The sequence below is a fragment of the Hemicordylus capensis genome, chromosome 5, assembly GCF_027244095.1.
Source record: "Hemicordylus capensis ecotype Gifberg chromosome 5, rHemCap1.1.pri, whole genome shotgun sequence".
In the NCBI taxonomy this organism is placed as follows: domain Eukaryota; kingdom Metazoa; phylum Chordata; class Lepidosauria; order Squamata; family Cordylidae; genus Hemicordylus; species Hemicordylus capensis.
In genome coordinates this window covers 123,617,730-123,634,859 of record NC_069661.1, presented here as the reverse complement: position 1 = coordinate 123,634,859, position 17,130 = coordinate 123,617,730, and the positions used below count along the sequence as shown (strand labels likewise).

The 17,130-nt window shown below is 42.1% G+C and overlaps 1 protein-coding gene across 2 annotated transcripts in view; it reads right to left on the bottom strand.

Annotated features, from left to right (window-relative positions):
• Positions 1-281: 281 nt before the first annotated feature.
• Positions 282-17,130, bottom strand: part of HTT (huntingtin) — a 235,476-nt gene continuing 218,627 nt past the window's right edge. For both annotated transcript variants that reach the window (XM_053251882.1, XM_053251883.1), the window contains exons 63-67: positions 14,609-14,822; positions 10,379-10,484; positions 8,237-8,399; positions 5,661-5,821; positions 282-2,179 (exon numbers count right to left, since the gene is read on the bottom strand). In XM_053251882.1, the coding sequence (XP_053107857.1) occupies positions 1,966-2,179; positions 5,661-5,821; positions 8,237-8,399; positions 10,379-10,484; positions 14,609-14,822 (858 nt within the window). In that variant the 3' untranslated portion in view covers positions 282-1,965. The remainder of the gene's footprint in view (positions 2,180-5,660; positions 5,822-8,236; positions 8,400-10,378; positions 10,485-14,608; positions 14,823-17,130) is intronic.

The window sequence follows — 17,130 nt, the reverse complement described above, 5'->3', positions numbered from 1 at the left end:
GAGAGAGAAATTGAGAAGAACTGCCTTGGAGCCACGCAAAACTAAAAGAACTGGATCGGGCCATACTCCACCTCTTAGATACTAACTATAGTCCTACCTTAGAGAGCCACGTGGAGAAACATAACCCACTCAAGGAGACGCCCTTGTATGTCAGCCACAGAGAAATAAATATTCACTTATATTTTGTTGCAAAGTTGGAAATGGGTGGGGACACTACCCAAGTCAGTGTCTTTTCCCTACTGACTGTTCTTACAATAATGAAAAGAAGAAATTACACCATATGGAGCAATTGCTTTTTAATCAAATATGGTCAGGTGCAATAATGGCTTGTCTAAGAACAGGAATTCATTTAAATCCATCAGTTTAATAAATACAAATATACACATCTGTATACATGAAATGAAGTCACATGTATAATTTTACATATACATTATATACACAAATGCATATAGTTCATATTCTTCCTGATAAAACTATAGTTTTATTGGCAAAAGATGTTAGGAGATGAATAAAGATATAGTAATGTTACTGAAAACCAGTTGTGTTGAACTCACCACACCCAGAAATGGATACCAATACTATGTAGGACTGTGCCGCCCCGTTATTTCCATATATCAAGTCAACAGTCTCTTTCCCAGAGTGCACCATTCATGTAGAATTGTAAGATGTATTGATATTTGTGTTGTACACACACACAGGCAAAGTGCTCCAACACAGAATAAATGTTTGCCTGCTGTCAAATACTTGAGTCAGCTCCAGAATCATCATAAAGAAACTCCAGTTCCTTAATCTACATGCAGTACACAGTGAGTGTTTTCTCAATTCAGATGACTGCATGATTACAGTCAGAGAACTTATCGGGAAAAGGTGTAGCAGTGAATGGCTTTCCACAAAAACCCTTTCTTTCCTAAAACATGCAGTGCACTTAAAAAGGCTTTCCGAGTGTCTAGTCCTTTCTCAGAGTAAACCCAAAGCATCTATAAAAAAAATTAATGACCTCTTGTATCCAATTTAAACTAATCAATATATATTCCAGTTTTTCAAACAGTAACATACAAAAGATGAAATATAGGGCTTAAAATGTAACCTGAACATCAATGTGATTTTTAAAAAATATATATATATACACATGAGAAGGAACAAACAATATGAAACTGAGGGCAGAACTATTGATGTCAAGACATTCAGTCAGAGTGGCCATTGTTAAATTCAAAGTGCAAGCGCTTTTCTTGTGCCACACCACTTTACATACTATACATGATATAGAAATATTTATAGAAGTTAAAATTTCTTTTACCAATATATTGTTTCAAATTTTAAATCCTGAGGCAAAAAAGGAAGTGTGGGTTTTATATGTCCACCCTTTCCCTCCTCCATCCTTGCACCCACCAACACCAACAGGTACACCACAGTATCTTAGAGAGTATCCAGACACAGAAACTAGTACATGGCGGGTGTGTTAATTTTTCCCCATTTTGTTTTTTAATAACAGACATTAGGAAAAAGAACCTCTGGTTACTATTATGCCACAATTGAATATATACAGCTACATAAAACTAAAGCATTTTGCTTTATAATGAATGCAGCTTGCATTGTGGGACTGAATATTCATCAGGGTCAATATTAGCCATAGCAATGTGACTTCAGTTGAACATATTTGCTTTGCATTCAGTATTATATGTATCTTACACAGTAGCTGATGCTCAAGTTTCTCCCAAACATTACAGAAAATGGGCCCATAATCCTATTAGCATGACCTCCCACTAACAACCATGTTCTATCTACACATTTGAAGTAGTTTCATGGCAGAAGTTGGTTCAGCTTCATGCAAAGGATGGAAACAGACACAAAAGCACAAACTCAGGATAGATCCTGAACATTTGTAAATTTTCTCATATGCAAGAGTCCAGACAAGCCAGCAAATTTCAATATCCCATGTATCCATTTTATCACTCTGCCACTTCTTCAGCATGCTGTGACCTTGTGTACATTTCTCAGACAAATTAGCAGGCGATCATATGGAGTTCCTGGTGATGCTACCACCTCAAACACAGACTGAAAGGCTCTGCGATCTAGTTCTTCATCTATCTGATGTCTGTAAAAGTCAACAGCCACTAAGCAGAAGAGGTTAATGTCCACTTGTTCTGATTTTCCCATTCTGCTGATAATATGTGGAAGACTACCAAATGGTCAAGGATGTAACCAAGAAATCTGAAAAGTTTTTTAAAATAAAATATTATAAACGAACTCTCCTTTGTAAAAATAAAAAGATTAACACATTAAGATTTAAAATGTTTAAACTATTAAAACACAATTACGACACAGTTAAAACAATATCTAATTAAAAGCCTGGGTGAAACAAATGCATCTTGACTGCCCTTTTAAAAGTTGTAAGAGACGAGGAGGCTCTTATTTCAGCAGGAAGTGTGTTCCAAAGCCTCGGGGCAGCAATGGAGAAGGCTGGTCTCTGAGTAGCCACCAGATGAGCCGGTGGCAACTGCAGACAAACTTTTCCAGATGATTTCAGTGGGCGGTGTGGTTCATAGCAAAGAAGGCGTTCTCTTAAATACCCATGGCCCAAGCTGCTTAGGGCTTTATAGGTTATAACCAAAACCTTGTACCTTGCCCATTTTCAATAAAGTTCATATAAAGTTCAATAAAGATTGAACTGAAAATCTCAGAATTCTTAAACAATAAACAACACATTTCTGCATTAAAGACACACACATTTCAAACAGGATAAGTCTGAAGTTGCCCATTAGTAATTTCAGTAAAAATGCCTTGTTTTATTTGGAAGCTATAACCTTTTCACCCTCAAGAGAGGTGAGAAAGCAAGAGAAAGACAAAGGAGCTAACAAGAGGCTTTGCTTAAAGTCCCAGAAGAAGATGGAAGTTGGGGGCTGCTTGCTTGTTAGTAAAGGAACTAACTGGCAATTAACAGAGGAAGTGCCAGCCCAACTTATCCCCCACTTCCCCCCTCATTCTCTAGATCTCTGAATTTTGTCAAGATTTGTCGGTGGCATTTTTTTTTTTTAAGGAAAGGAAAAAGAGCTCCCAACAAATGCTGGAAGAAATCCAATGCCTCCCGAGGGCTTGGTCAGGGTGCTGAGTGAGGGAACAAGAGCTGGCTTCCCTCTGGAGAAGGGGAGGCTGGAGAAAGGTAGCCAGGGTTCCTACCTGTTCTGAACTCCATTTGCTTTGAGACTAATTACTCCAATTTAGCACACAGATCTCAAGCCTGCTTTGAAGGACCCTGAGAAATCAGATGACTGGCCTAACCTGGTTTGCTGGCTATTGGTAACAATAGGTGCCTGTAGGCTATTCTGACTCCTGATTGGTTGGGGGCTGGGCTAGCCCCTACCCACTCTTAGGGAAAATAAAATAAAAGTAAGGCATATTTTGATTGGTGCTGAGGCACTAAATATGCAATTTGGGTAGTGACCAAGTATGGTAATTATTTCATTTGGGGGCAACCAATCCCATTAAATAGCCTAAAAGGGAGGCAATGGCTTTACAAAGGAATTTAGAAAAAAGACCAAGAGCCGGTGCCATCTACTGGCAAGCAATGAAAATGCAAAAGCAAGGTTCATGTAAGAGACAGACACAGAGAGAGAAAGACAAAGAGGAAGAGATGGTATGTTTGCTGAGAGAATGGAGGGCTGGCAAGAATGTGGGGTTGAGCAATGCCACCCTTATCCCAAATGAGGAGCCTCCTCTGCTATTAGTACAAGATAGGATGAACAAATATTTGGAAGGTTTATAAGAAATAGGGAGCAGTATCCAGACCTGGTAGTTCCAAAAAGTGAAGAGACTCTGCTCATGCAAATAGGAAGAGATATACAAATACGACAAATACTTATATACTGCTTTTCAACCAAAGTTCCCAAAGCAGTTTGTATAGATATAAATAAAATCAGTTGCTCTCCCCCTATTAAAGATAGTCACTTTGTTGTAAAGTGTTGCAAAGGGGCACCACTTTTAAAAGGTGCCCCTTTGCTCAGCAGTAGCACATAGTAAAATGGAAGCTGTACCTCGCAACACAGTACACACCTTTCAAACACAGTCCAAAAATGGTCAAAAAAAGAATCACTGACCCAGAATCCACTGCCAGCCAGTGCCTGCGCTGCAGTAACATCATTGGTACAAGTTGTTCTCTCACACACAATCATGACTCCTTACATTACTTCCTAGCATTGCAACAGCTGCCACAGCAGCACTCTTAGTAGCAGGCATAGCCATAAGCTCGACTAGAGCAACCTCAACCACATTTTGACTGAGTATGCCTTGCAATGCAGATTGTGAAGCAGGGCAAGCAGTGAGTGAAGCATAAGAGTCTCAAGGCCACATGGAGCTCATCACAGCAGTCACCAAGAAATTAATAACTATAACTATACACACACACACGAGCGCGCACACACACATGCACAGCTGCCACAGTCCATTTCTAGCCACAACACTATCTCACAAACAGAACAAACCACAACTAAAAGAAGGCAAGCACCCAAGTTCTGCCTTTGTCAATCTGAGATCCAGCAAAGCCAGATAGTTATAGCAGCAAGAGCACAGTATATTATACTCATTGCTGAAAAAACCACAAAATCAAACCTTCCTTCCTTCTGTTATGGCTGCCACAGAGAGACAGGAGGACAGAGCAGTCATAGCCTGGAGAGCACAGCTGTCTGAAGACTACGAACAGGAAGGAAGGAGTAGGAAGAAATGTGAGCACTAGCAGCACTCCCAAGATATTCGCCCTGTAGGATAGGGCTGTTCTGGGAAGAGAATCTGCATGGTTGCATACATGCAGAAGGTTTAAGGAGAGGAAAAAGATAAATTTTAATATACCTTTGATGTACGTTATGGCCCCAAGTATGTAGGAGGTTTAACTGCTTATAGCCTTTAAGAGAATGAATCTAAGCTTGCTTACTAACTTAGGGCCACTCTACAACAGGTGCCAAGTGCAGCTTCCCTCTTGGTGCAAATAGTCACTGCGGGTAAGGGAGGTGAGAATCCAGATAAAGGCCTGTGGTGCAGGAAAGAGCTTGATCCCCTCTTTCACCCCTCACAGCCCTGATCCGAATTATGCTATTCCTAAATAGCATCCTATGGCTGCTATTTAGGAATAATAAACACGCACCAGGGGCCAATAATGTAGTATATCCAATTTATTTCAGTGGAACCTATTTGCTGATAGAGTGCAGATGAAGCTAACTCCGCTTATGAGTGCATGGTGAGGGTCCTGGGGAACTAGCTTCAAGCAACTCTGCTTGTGCCTAGGTCTATCCAAGTAGCTACTGGACCTTTGCAAAGGTTTTTATAACATTCCTTGTGTGGAATCTGGCAATCCAAAGGCATCTTGCCTGCCATCCTACCCAGCACGGGGCAACACAGAAGTTTAGCAGAAGTGGTTGTGCCCCTTGTTTTCCTTCTGGGCCCTGAGAAGGGGTGAGACACAGCAGTAGAAAGTGATCCCAAGCACTGGAGTTTTTTGTAGGCTTGGAAATCTTTTTCACATTGGGGATGTGGGAAAGAAAATGAGGAACAAAACAGGTAAGTAAACTTGAACTGTTACAAGTGGTCTCCCTCCCAACCAAGTCCCTAATTAAATTAAAGGCAGGCAAGGGGAGAAAAAGGCTCTCAGATAAATATACTGCATAGGATACATTGCTGAAATCCACTGGCTGGTGGAAGCACTGACAAAGAAACAAGACAGACTCCACATTGCCATGGCGACAGGTGTTCTCTGTGTGAAATTGGAGAGCGACAGCATCACCCAGTCACGAACCATGGATGACTGGCCGGTGGTATGCAATGTCTGAAATACCTGCAAAAAGTTAAAATATATAATTAATCAGCTATGGACAATTTATTAAAGCCTCTCTTAAAATAAACAGAGCCATAACACTATCTGTGTGGCTGTTCCTATATTCCGCCGAGCATCCCACACATTTGGCACTAAATAAATGTGAAACAGTAGCATTAATAGCACTTACGGTGTTACTTCTCTCATTAAGTGAGATTCCTCTAGAGTAGGTCTCTCCAGTCACACTAATGGGTCACAGCTACATTAGAAAAATCTAATGGGGCGGGATCCTGCTTGTTTCTAGTATTTAGCTCCCTCCATAAGACAGGAGAATCAAATAAGAGGAAACCACTCCAGAAGAACTCCGCTCATCTGCTTTTCATGCTATGTCTTATAATATAGACATCCAAGAACTATATTGTGTTGTAAGTAACCAGGATGAGGATAGGAATGAAAGCAGCTCTCAAAGCTGTGCTGAGAGAATATGCCAGCAGGCATGGTGTAGCACTTGTAGATGGAAGTTATCAGCTGTCAGATGGCAGGGGCAACCTGATGGCACCTTGGAGCAGCCTCTTTACAGTTTATCGATTAGTTTGCCTGAACGGATTGGTGAAGTCAACTAAATGTCCAGGTGCAAAAGGGGTTAACATCAAAGGTGCATGGTTTTATGAAGAGTGGGAGAATACAACTAAACTGGAAGACATGAAACACTTTCTAAAGATAGTTCTCCTTATCTTCATTATGCACAGAGGAGAATATAATTGTTTGGAGGGCTGCATCTTCACTAAAACCATACACAGAGGTTGCAGCAACCACGAATAAGTTTTCAAGGAAGATACTAGTAACCTAAGTATGCAGTGGTGATGACCTTGAGCTATGAACTGTGAAGTTTTTATTTGAAGCATCTCATTACGGAGCTTCACCATTGCTTGACCTCAAACCCCACTTTATCTGGCTTACTAATAGAGGACTAACTTCCGGGCTGGTGAGGGCTACTTTTAAAATGCAAAGCAATGCACTTTGAACACTTGGAAAGTGTCATATTATTATATGTATGATTACAAATTAGCTTGGGGAGCCAGCTGAGGATTGTGCTGAGATTCCATAAATGAGAAATATGTTTCTCATGGTAGATAATGCCTTATGAGGTTCTGAACAAGGGAGAAGTCCTTAACACTAATTCATATATTTTAAACTGAAGTAATTGTCAGATATATGTCATTTAAAACCAAAGCAAAACTGACTTTTTGGGGTCTATTTGTCCACAAATCAGAGTAGTAAAGTGTGCCCACCCCCCACACTTTATAATCAAAGGTTACTTCAGCTAAGGATAGAGTTTGCTAGAGAGAGTTATTCTAACTGAACATGCAGAAGCCATTGTCGTGAAGAAACCAAAAGCTCTTCATGGGCCATGTACTGGGAATAGGTATTCTTTGATAGGGTGCAAGAATGAAACAGGACTATTTCCGTAAACAAAACAACTTCCTCAGCTAACTCAGGACTCTTTCACTACATCTTCAAGTTTTATTTAATTAATTTATCAATCAATCAGATTTGTATACCACCCCAAACTTCCGTCTCTGGGCGGCTTACAACCCATTTACAAATTAATATGTAAAGATGATGGTCAGCAGAAAGGCTTTTTACTCAGGAAGATGCTTCCTGTTCTTTGACAGTTTTCTACTATAAGGTTATATATGTAATCTGAAAGCTGACATGTCTATGGAAAATGCTTCATTTCCCTATTATTCAGAAAAAATTCTCTGAATAAAGTCAACCAAGCTTTACTTAGACTTTCTGGAGTCTCCCTATGCCAGTCTATGTGTGAATGTTTCCATTAGGAGGAAAGACTATGGCTATGAGGTGGACAGTCCAAACGAACCTAGACTTTAAGTGTATGAACCTTTCTGACATCTGCATTGGTCCTCCAAGACCAAGTCATAATCTGCCTGCTGTGATTAATTTGCCACCTACTTTGCAGAAAAAAATACTTTATTATTTGGTTCAACTTTAGAGCTATCACAAGTTTAAAGCTAAGTGAAAAGTGGCAAGGCATAAAAAGGAAGCAAACTAAACAGAAGGACAACAAGAAGTTCTATTAAGAACTAATCTGCCTACTTCCCTTTTATTATAATCTTAATTGAAAATTACCATCTTCACAAGTTAGCCTACTCCCAGCTCAAATATTCACGTGTCCACTATCTTGAAATGGGGTGCATGGCACAAACTGTTCCATTGAGGTGTCCCTATATGTCTCTACAAAAGTATCAAATTTGATTCAAATTGGTCCAGGCATTACAAAGTTGATAGGGACATGGAAACACACACGTACACACAAACAAAGCTGAGTGATTTCATAAGCTTAATATCCTTAAGGAAAACTACTGTAGTGTTAAAGAAAAAACTACATTTACAATAAAAGTGTAAAAATCTAACCTTATATACTACAGTTGCCATAAATTGTGGGTATGGCTGTTGATTAGATAAAAATTCTCCAATAACTTTGTTCATTACATCTTGTGGAGGGAAAAAGTCATCAAGAAACTGAGGGAGGATGCGAGCTACTACTCTTGCTTCAAAGGGAAATCCTTTTCTGACCCTAAAAATCAAAGAGTATAATTATTAGTAACCAACTGATTTTACAATATTCAAATTGATTTAGTCACAACATATTTTATTTATTTTATTTTTATTTATGTATCAAATTTGTACACCGCCCCAAATGTTCGTCTCTGGGCGGTTAACAATAGCATAAAACAAGTTAAAAACATATACAAAAAACTTAAAACAATTTAAAAGTTTAAAAATAAACCAGAGATTAAAACCTAATTTTTTTTAGGAAGCTGAGAAAGCTTGGGTGAAAAGATGGGGTTTCAGGTGTTTTTTAAAAATTGCGAGAGATGGGGTATCTCAGCAGGGAGTGCATTCCACAATCTCAGGGCAGCGACCGAGAAGGCCCGTCTCTGTGTAGCCACCAAACGAGTTGGCGGTAACTGGAGACGGACCTCCTTAGACGACCTCAATGGGCGGTGGGGCATATAGTGAAGAAGATGCTCTCTTAAACACCCAGGGCCTAAGCCATTTAGGGCTTTGTATTTACTTAGCACTTTGTATTTTGTCCAGAAACCTATTGGCAGCCAGTGTAACTCCATCAGTAAAGGAGTAACATGGCCTCTCCGAGATGACCCAGAGACCAACCTGGCTGCTGCATTCTGAACCAATTGAAGTTTCCGGACTACGTACAAAGGCAGCCAAACGTAGAGCACATTACAGAAGTCCAGTCTGGAGATTACCAACAAATGTACCACTGTTTTGAGGTCATCGATCTCGAGAAACGGGCGCAGCTGGCATATCAGCCGGAGCGGATAGAAAGCACCCCTGGCCACCGCCTCAACCTGAGAAACCAGGGAGAGGTGTGGATCCAGAAGTACTCCCAGACTGTGAACCTGTTCCTTTTGGGGAAGTGTGACCCCATCTAGAACAGGTAGATCAAAATCGTCTCTAGAGTGCCCTGCACAATAAGTACCTCCGTCTTATCTGGATTCAGCTTCAGTTTATTTTCCCTCATCCAGCCCATTACTGCTTCCAGGCAAGCATTTAGGGAGGATATGCCAGCTCCTGAAGAAGTTGACATGGAGAAGTAGATCTGGGTGTCATCAGCATACTGGTAACACCCAGCTCCAAATCCCTTGATGATCTCTCCCAGTGGTTTCATGTAGATGTTAAAAAGCATTGGAGAAAGTACGGAGCCTTGAGGGACACCATACTTAAGCTCAAATTTTGAAGAGCAACAATCTCCAATCAACACCATCTGGAATCTGTGCGGGAGGTAGGAGCGGAACCACTGTAAAACAGTGCCTCCCACCCGCAACACCCTCAGACGTTCCAGAAGGATACTATGGCTGATAGTATCGAAAGCCGCTGAGAGATCCAAAAGGGCCAACAGAGTCACAATTCCTCTGCCAATTCCCAGTTGGAGATCATCCATCAGGCTGACCAAGGCAGTCTCCACCCCATAGCCTGCCTGAAAACCAGTTTGAAATGTGTCTAGATAATCAGTTTTAATTTCAGTCAATAACCAGAATCAAAAGGATTCTTTCTCCCTCCCCAACAGTGTCGAGAATCCTTTTGGAGTGATGAGGGCAAGTTCCTATAGGGCCCCCTCAGCTAAAAGACAAAGAAGAAGATCTCTTTCTCGCACAGATCCATAATGGTGCCTGCAACCCTCACATCACACATTTGGAGAAACTGAGCTTCTCAGGCCCTCTGATCAACAAAAGTGTGTGCCTTTTTTAGAATTATTCTTAAAAAAAATTAAAAAGAAGACTGCTTTAGCTAAGGTAAAAGATGAAGAATTCATGTGTGTGAGGTAGGGAAAGGGAACAATGCAAGGAAAAAATTCCCGAATAACCAAGCTTTCAAAGTGCAGGAAGTAAATTCCTGGCAAAGTCCCTAATTTTTCTGACTGGCAAGGAGTCCAAACATGCAGAACAAGGAACTCTCTCCCCACTGCCTCTGGAAGAGGCTTCTAGACCTTCTTTTCAAGGCCTAGAAGCTTTCCAGATTATCATTTCCTACCTGTCAAAAAGAACAGAAACTCTCTCCATTGCGACAATCACAGATTCACTATCTGGGACTACTTGATTGTGATCTGTAACTCGTCCTGGGCTGATTTTCTCTTTCCCTAAAGTCAAACAGAATGGCATGAAAATAGTTTAATAAACTGAAAACAATTTAAGGAACATATACCTATTAATTATTATTATTATTATTAATTAGAATCTTTCCTTTCAAAATACAATGACAAATAGGTATCATATCATGGAATAACAATGACACATTTATAACATCAATTCCCCCTACTTCGTTCAATTAAATAAACAGTTTTGAACACACAGACTATAATCAGCTGGTTTCTGCAAATGAACATTCAGTTTCACCAAGAGTAAATGTAGTTTAGAGCATTAGGGTCATGCATTGGGTCCTTACCCTCTTCTATATATTTCCACATGGCATAGTATAGTGCAATTAAGTTCTGGATCAGTATCTTTTTCAGCAGTAAAGAAATTTTATCCATAACCATTGTAGACCATATTCTGTTGAACCATGCTCTAATTGAAATGTGCCCTTTTTTCTTCCATTGTGAGGCGATGACAAATTTTGCTGATATAGTTAGGAGACTAAAGAGGTATTTGCTTGAAGTGGTGAGTTGAGACTGTAGTGCTAAGTCCAGTAAATAATTCATTGGGATTAACTCTAAATTTATGTTTAATATTGCTTTAATATGTTTGTGTACTTGTAGCCAAAATCTATATAATTAATTCTCTAAGACGGGCCGGTATTGGATGTGTGGGGATGCGTGGCAACCTCTCGCGAGAGTTCTTGACTTCGGCCGCCGTCCAAAGCCGCGCCAGCCTGAGGAGGCGGCTGACTGGTGGGCAAAGCCGTGCCAGCCTGAGGCGGCAGACGGACAGCGGGCAAAGCTGCGCAGGCCTGCGGGAGGAGTCTGTGGTGGCGGGCCCGGCCCGTGGGGTGAGGAGGTGGCTTGGCCTCCAGGAAGAGGAGGCTGCAGCAGGAGAGGACTTGAAAGCTGGTCAGAAACTGCAGGCAGGGAAAAGCAGGCTGGGCTGGCGTCATAGACGCCTGGGGAAGAGTCAGGGAGAACTAGGGGTACAGACGCTCTGCACCTAGGTCAGCTAGTTTGTATATAAATGAACAAGACCCCAACTGGTGATAGAAAGAACCATTTTTCCTGCAGCCTTTCCAACACAAGTGGAGCATGTCTGGATTTGCCGCAGCTATGTTTGAGGGGGAAAGGTGCCATCTGGTTAATATTTTATAATTTTCCTCTGATGTCTAAAGAAGAAGAAAGCATTGAGTAGGACTTCCAGATATTTTTCCATTGATTATCAGTTCTTTTAAACAAAGTTCTTTTAAACAAAAATAATTAAGGTAATATAGAACACGATAATTCATTTCTGGGTCATAATCTAGAGAGTACTCGCACTTAGGCCCGAAGTGCCACAGATGACATGTGGCTATCCATGTAAACCCACTGGGGAGCATAAAAACACTTTTTAAGCATCTTATTTATTTGTTTATTTATTCGATGTCTATACCGCCCTTCCAAAAATGGCTCAGGGCCATATACACAGAGAAATAATAAGATGGGTCCCTGTCCCCAAAGGGCTCACAAACTAAAAAGAAACATAAGATAGACACCAGCAACACTCACTGGAGGTACTGTGCTGGGGGTGGATAGGGCCAGTTACTCTCCCCCTGCTAAATAAAAGAGAATCACCATGTTAAAAGGTGCCTCGTTACCAAGTTAGCATCTTTAGGTATGTAAACTGCTTTGACAACATTTTTGTTGCAAGCAGTATATAAATATAACAGCAGCCCTGCTGGATTATCTAGTCCAGCATCTTGCTTCCCACAGTGGCCCACCAGATGCCTTTGGGAAGCCCACAGGCAAGAGCTGAAGGCATGCTGCCTCTCCTGCTATTGCTCCCCTTCAACTGGTACTCAGAGGCAACCTTCCTCTGAGCCTGGAGATAGCCTATAGCCATCAGGACTAGTAGCCATTGATAAACTTGTCCTCCATGAATTTTACTAAGCCCCTTTTAAAGCCGGCCAAGCTGCTGGTCATCCCCACATTCTGTGGTAAATAATTTGATACATTACATACTGTGTGAAAAAAAACTTCCTTTTGTCAGTCTTAAATTTTTTGGCAACAATATGAAAAACAGAAATATGACTCCAGAATGTGATGTTGTTAATGCCTTTAACTGCTACTGGGGTGGTTCTGGTGGTGGGACTGGGATTTAAAAGACTTTTTTCTTTGACTCATTAGACCCAATTTGTGAGGGAGGCTTATTGGATTCTCCCCCTCATGATTTTGGCTCCTTGATTTTTCTGGCCAACAGTAGACTACCCCAATGAGTTTGGATTTTGCTTGTTACCCTGAAAGGTTTGTGGAGTGATAGTGTAGTTCAGTCCCTCAGTTCAGTCCCTCAGAAGCCTGGTGAACACCTGACTGGATTAGATCACCATCTGGATCCTACACAGTACCATCTACAAGAGCAGAATTGGGTGGTTTGGATGGGGTTCTGCTCCTACCTCAAGGCCTGCTCCCAAAGGGTAGTGCTAGGAGATTACTGCTCAACCCTTTGGCAGTTATGCTATGGGGTTCTGCAGGGTTCCATCCTTTCCCCTATGCTGTTTAACATCTACATGAAACCACTTGGAGATGTCATCCAGAGATTTGGCCTGAGGTGCCATCAATATGCAGATGACACTCAGTTGTGTCTCTCTTTTTCATCAGACACAGGTGAGGTGATGACTGTCCTGAATCGGTGCTTGGATGCAGTAATGGACTGGATGAGGGTGAATAAGCTGAGACTCAATCCAGACAAGACAGAAGTACTGTTGGTTGGTGATTCTTCTGCCAAGGTGAATGATGTTCAGCCCGTTCCAGATGGGGGTGCACTACCCCGAAAGACAAGGTTCAGAGTTTGGGTGCTCATTGCTTCATCAAAGTACTCATTGATCCAGTATTGTTTCTAGAGGCTCAAGTGGCCTCTGTGGCTTAGAGTGCCTTTTATCAGCTTCAGCTGATATGCCAACTGCGACCTTACCTGGACAGAGATAGCTTGGCCACAGTTACTCAGACTCTGACAACCTCTTGTTAGATTACTACAATGCGTTGTACATGGGGCTGCCTTTGAAAACGGTTCGGGAACTGCCGCTGGTACAAAATGGGGCTGCAAGATTATTAACTGGGACTGGATGTTTTGAGCATATTATGCCAGTGCTTCATCAGCTGCACTGGCTCCCAGTTTGTTTTGGGGCCCCATTCAAAATGCTGATTCTAACCTTCAAAGCCCTAAATGGCTTGGGACTGGGTTACTTGAGAGCGCGCCCTGCCCCGTATGTCCTTAAGATCTTCTTCAGAGGCCCTCCTTCGGCTGCCCCTGCCAAATGAGGTGAGGTGGGTGGCTGGCTACTGGGGAGAGGGCTTTTTCAGTGGTGGCATCTGGAATGGATTTATGGAATAGCCCCCCCCCCCCCCCCGGGAGGTTCACCTGGCTTCATCACTTTGTTCTTTTAGATACCAGGTAATGGCCTTTTTGTTCACTAAGACCTTTTAAATTCTAAAACTTTGATCTTATCATTACTGATATTTAAAAGTTTTTTTTAAAAAAATAAAATAAAATTGTATAAACCTCCCCACCCCCACGACTTTTGGTCTGTTATAAGCATGAAGAACTAAGCAGATTTTCATCAATACATAGTGCTAGTCTGGGAGCCAGGGGAGCTCCTCCTTATGATGGGGCTGGAAGTTCACCCTCCCTTTCAACCAGGAGGTGCTATTCAAGATATGGTAAGTGCCCTTTAGACACGAAAGAGGTAAAGACTGGAGTAACTAGAGATTTAATCCATTTGGACAGGGATTGTGCAAGTCCTTACCCAAAGCGTTTCTTTGGGATGGGAGGCAATGCAACTAATTATATACCCCATATTGTTGAAATATTTATTCCACTGTTTAGTGGGGCATTATCTAAACCAGGGTTTCTTAACCTTGGGCCCCCAGATGTTGTTGGGCTACAACTCCCAGAATCCCCAGCCACAAAGGCTATGTCTGGGGATTCTGGGAGTTGTAGTCCAACAACATCTGGGGGCCCAAGGTTAAGAAACCCTGATCTAAACAATCACCATTCCAGATGGTTAAAAGAACAGTTTCTGGGAAGTGTTCATGCATTGAAAGTATGTATTTTCAGGACTGAAAACAAATGAACACATCCATACCTGTATACATGCAAGTCAGCATTAACCCCAGTGCTGCCATGGCTCTGTGGGGGCTCTGCACATTCACTCGGTCTACACTCAACTTGACTAGTGCTTCACTATCCAGTCTAGAGAGTTGCTCTGAAAGAAGTAGCCGTTCTAAACCTCTCAAAACACAATGATAAATAATGGATGGTGTTGATTCTTCACTTCCAGACAACATCACTCCACACATCTGAAAAATAAATAAATGTAAAAACCCATAGCAAAGTTGATTCACTAGGTAGCCAATATACAACACTCAATTTAGAATATAATAGTAGGCTCCAATAAAATTATAAAATAAATGATAAAATAAAAATAAAATGTCAAATTACAGGCATGTACTAGCAACACTGGTTTCCAGCATGAAGTGCTATGAAATCTAGGACCCCAAGATCTACTCCTTTGCCAGGAGCTTTTTCACAGTGCTTTCAGCTCTTGGTGTATCAGACTAGCAAAGTCACTTTGAATAGGAACTGCAGCATTACAGAAGCAGCTCCCCTCATTTTCTTTTGTGTATGTTCGTACTGCTTGCTATTTTCCTTGTAGCCAATGGCTTCCTAGAGTAAGACAGGGAAAAATATAGCTTGCTGCCTGAAAACTGGTTTTCCCACTATTTTAATCTGTAAAAGGCAGGTTCCTATTTGTATCTCAAAAGCTTGACTGGCAGCCAGTCTTGATTTATCCAGAAAAAGTAGCTTATGTTACCCTGGACATAAATCAGGCTAAGCTTAAGTTAGGAAGGGAAAACCTGAGTTGTGTGTGAAGTTATTTTTGGCGGGAGAGCACCTTCCTCCTCAGTTCCTGGTCAGCTGCAGTGATGATAAAGATTGAAGGTGAGACGAGGTCAGGCGAATCCATTTAACATTGACAAAACTGTCCTAGCAGCAGAGACGGTCAGATGGGTATTGTGAGTGAACATGGATCACCAGAAAGATCATCAGTTACAGGTAAGCAACCTGTTTATCTTTGTGGTGATCCATGTTCCCTCACAATCTTGGTGATTAGCTCACTCCCAGAGATGGAGGCGGGTGCTAGGACCTAAATTAGAGTACTTTCTTTAGAACCACCTAACCAAAATTGGCTTCCACTGCAGAATGGATGTTTACTAGGGATGTGCAAAAAATTTCGGGCACAGATTGATCTGTGCCTGAAACGAGCAATTTCGGGTGATTCGGGTCCAAACCGAATCACCCCTGATGTCCCCCGATATTTTTGGGGGCTGAGCCGAATCACCCCTGATTCGTGCCTGAAAAATTCGGGTGATTCGGGATGATGTCTCTTTGAATTTCCCGCCTTTTTGCCTCCATTGATTTGAATGCAAAAAGGTCTGATGTGACATCAGCTCGAATTTCGGGTCCCAGGGGCAAAATAGTGGGGTGGGGTGGTAGTGCCTAATGGATGGAGGCTACCACACAAATTTCAGGGGAATTGGGCAAAGGGCTGATTTTTGGGGAATTTTTGAAGTTTTAGTGTCTTTGGGGCAGTTCGGGGGCATAGTGTGGGATCTGGGCAAAAAGAGTGGGGTGGGGTGGTAGTGCCTAATGGGTGGAGGCTACCACCCCAATTTCAGAGTGATTGGGCAGAGGGCTGATTTTTGGGGAATTGTTGAAGTTTACGCGTCTTTAAGGTTTTTCCCCATAGAGAAGCATTGAGGTGTCAGCAAATGTATAGCTTCACGCGGGGGGCAAAGGGGTGGTCTAGAGCAGTGTGGGGTTGGTGGTAGAGCCAGGTAGGGTCAAGGAAGCTACCTGAATTTTTTCAAAGGATTTGGGCAGAGGGCTGATTTTTGGGGAATTGTTAAAGTTTACGCGTCTTTAAGGTTTTTCCTCATAGGGTATACATGGAGCTTTCAGCAGCCCCATAACTGCACTTGGGGGGTGCTGGGGTGGCCCGGAGCGAGTGGTAGTGTAGTGCACATAGGGTGCCAACCACCCCCATGGGTTTCTGAGTGTGGATTCTATGATAGCAAATTAGAGTGGATTCATGGTGTTTCATTGAAAATCTCATTAGCTATCATAGAATCCACACTCAGAATACCTCTGAAACAACAGAACCCTGTACCCCATAGGTTAGAAACCCATGGGGGTGGTTGGCACCCTATGTGCACTACACTACCACTCGCTCTGGGCCTCACTTACTCTAGCTTCCTTGACCCTACCTGGCACTACCACCAATCCCACACTGCTCTAGACTACCCCTTTGTCCCCCACGTGAAGCTATACATTTGCTGACACCTCAATGCTTCTCTATGGGGAAAACCTTAAAGACGCGTAAACTTCAACAATTCCCCAAAAATCAGCCCTCTGCCCAATCACTCTGAAATTGGGGTGGTAGCCTCCACCCATTAGGCACTACCACCCCACCCCACTCTTTTTGCCCATATCCCACGCTATGCCCCCAATCTGCCCCAAAGACACTAAAACTTCAAAAATTCCCCCAAAATCAGCCCTTTGCCCAAATCCCCTGAAATTTGGGTGGTAGCCTCCATCCATTAGGCA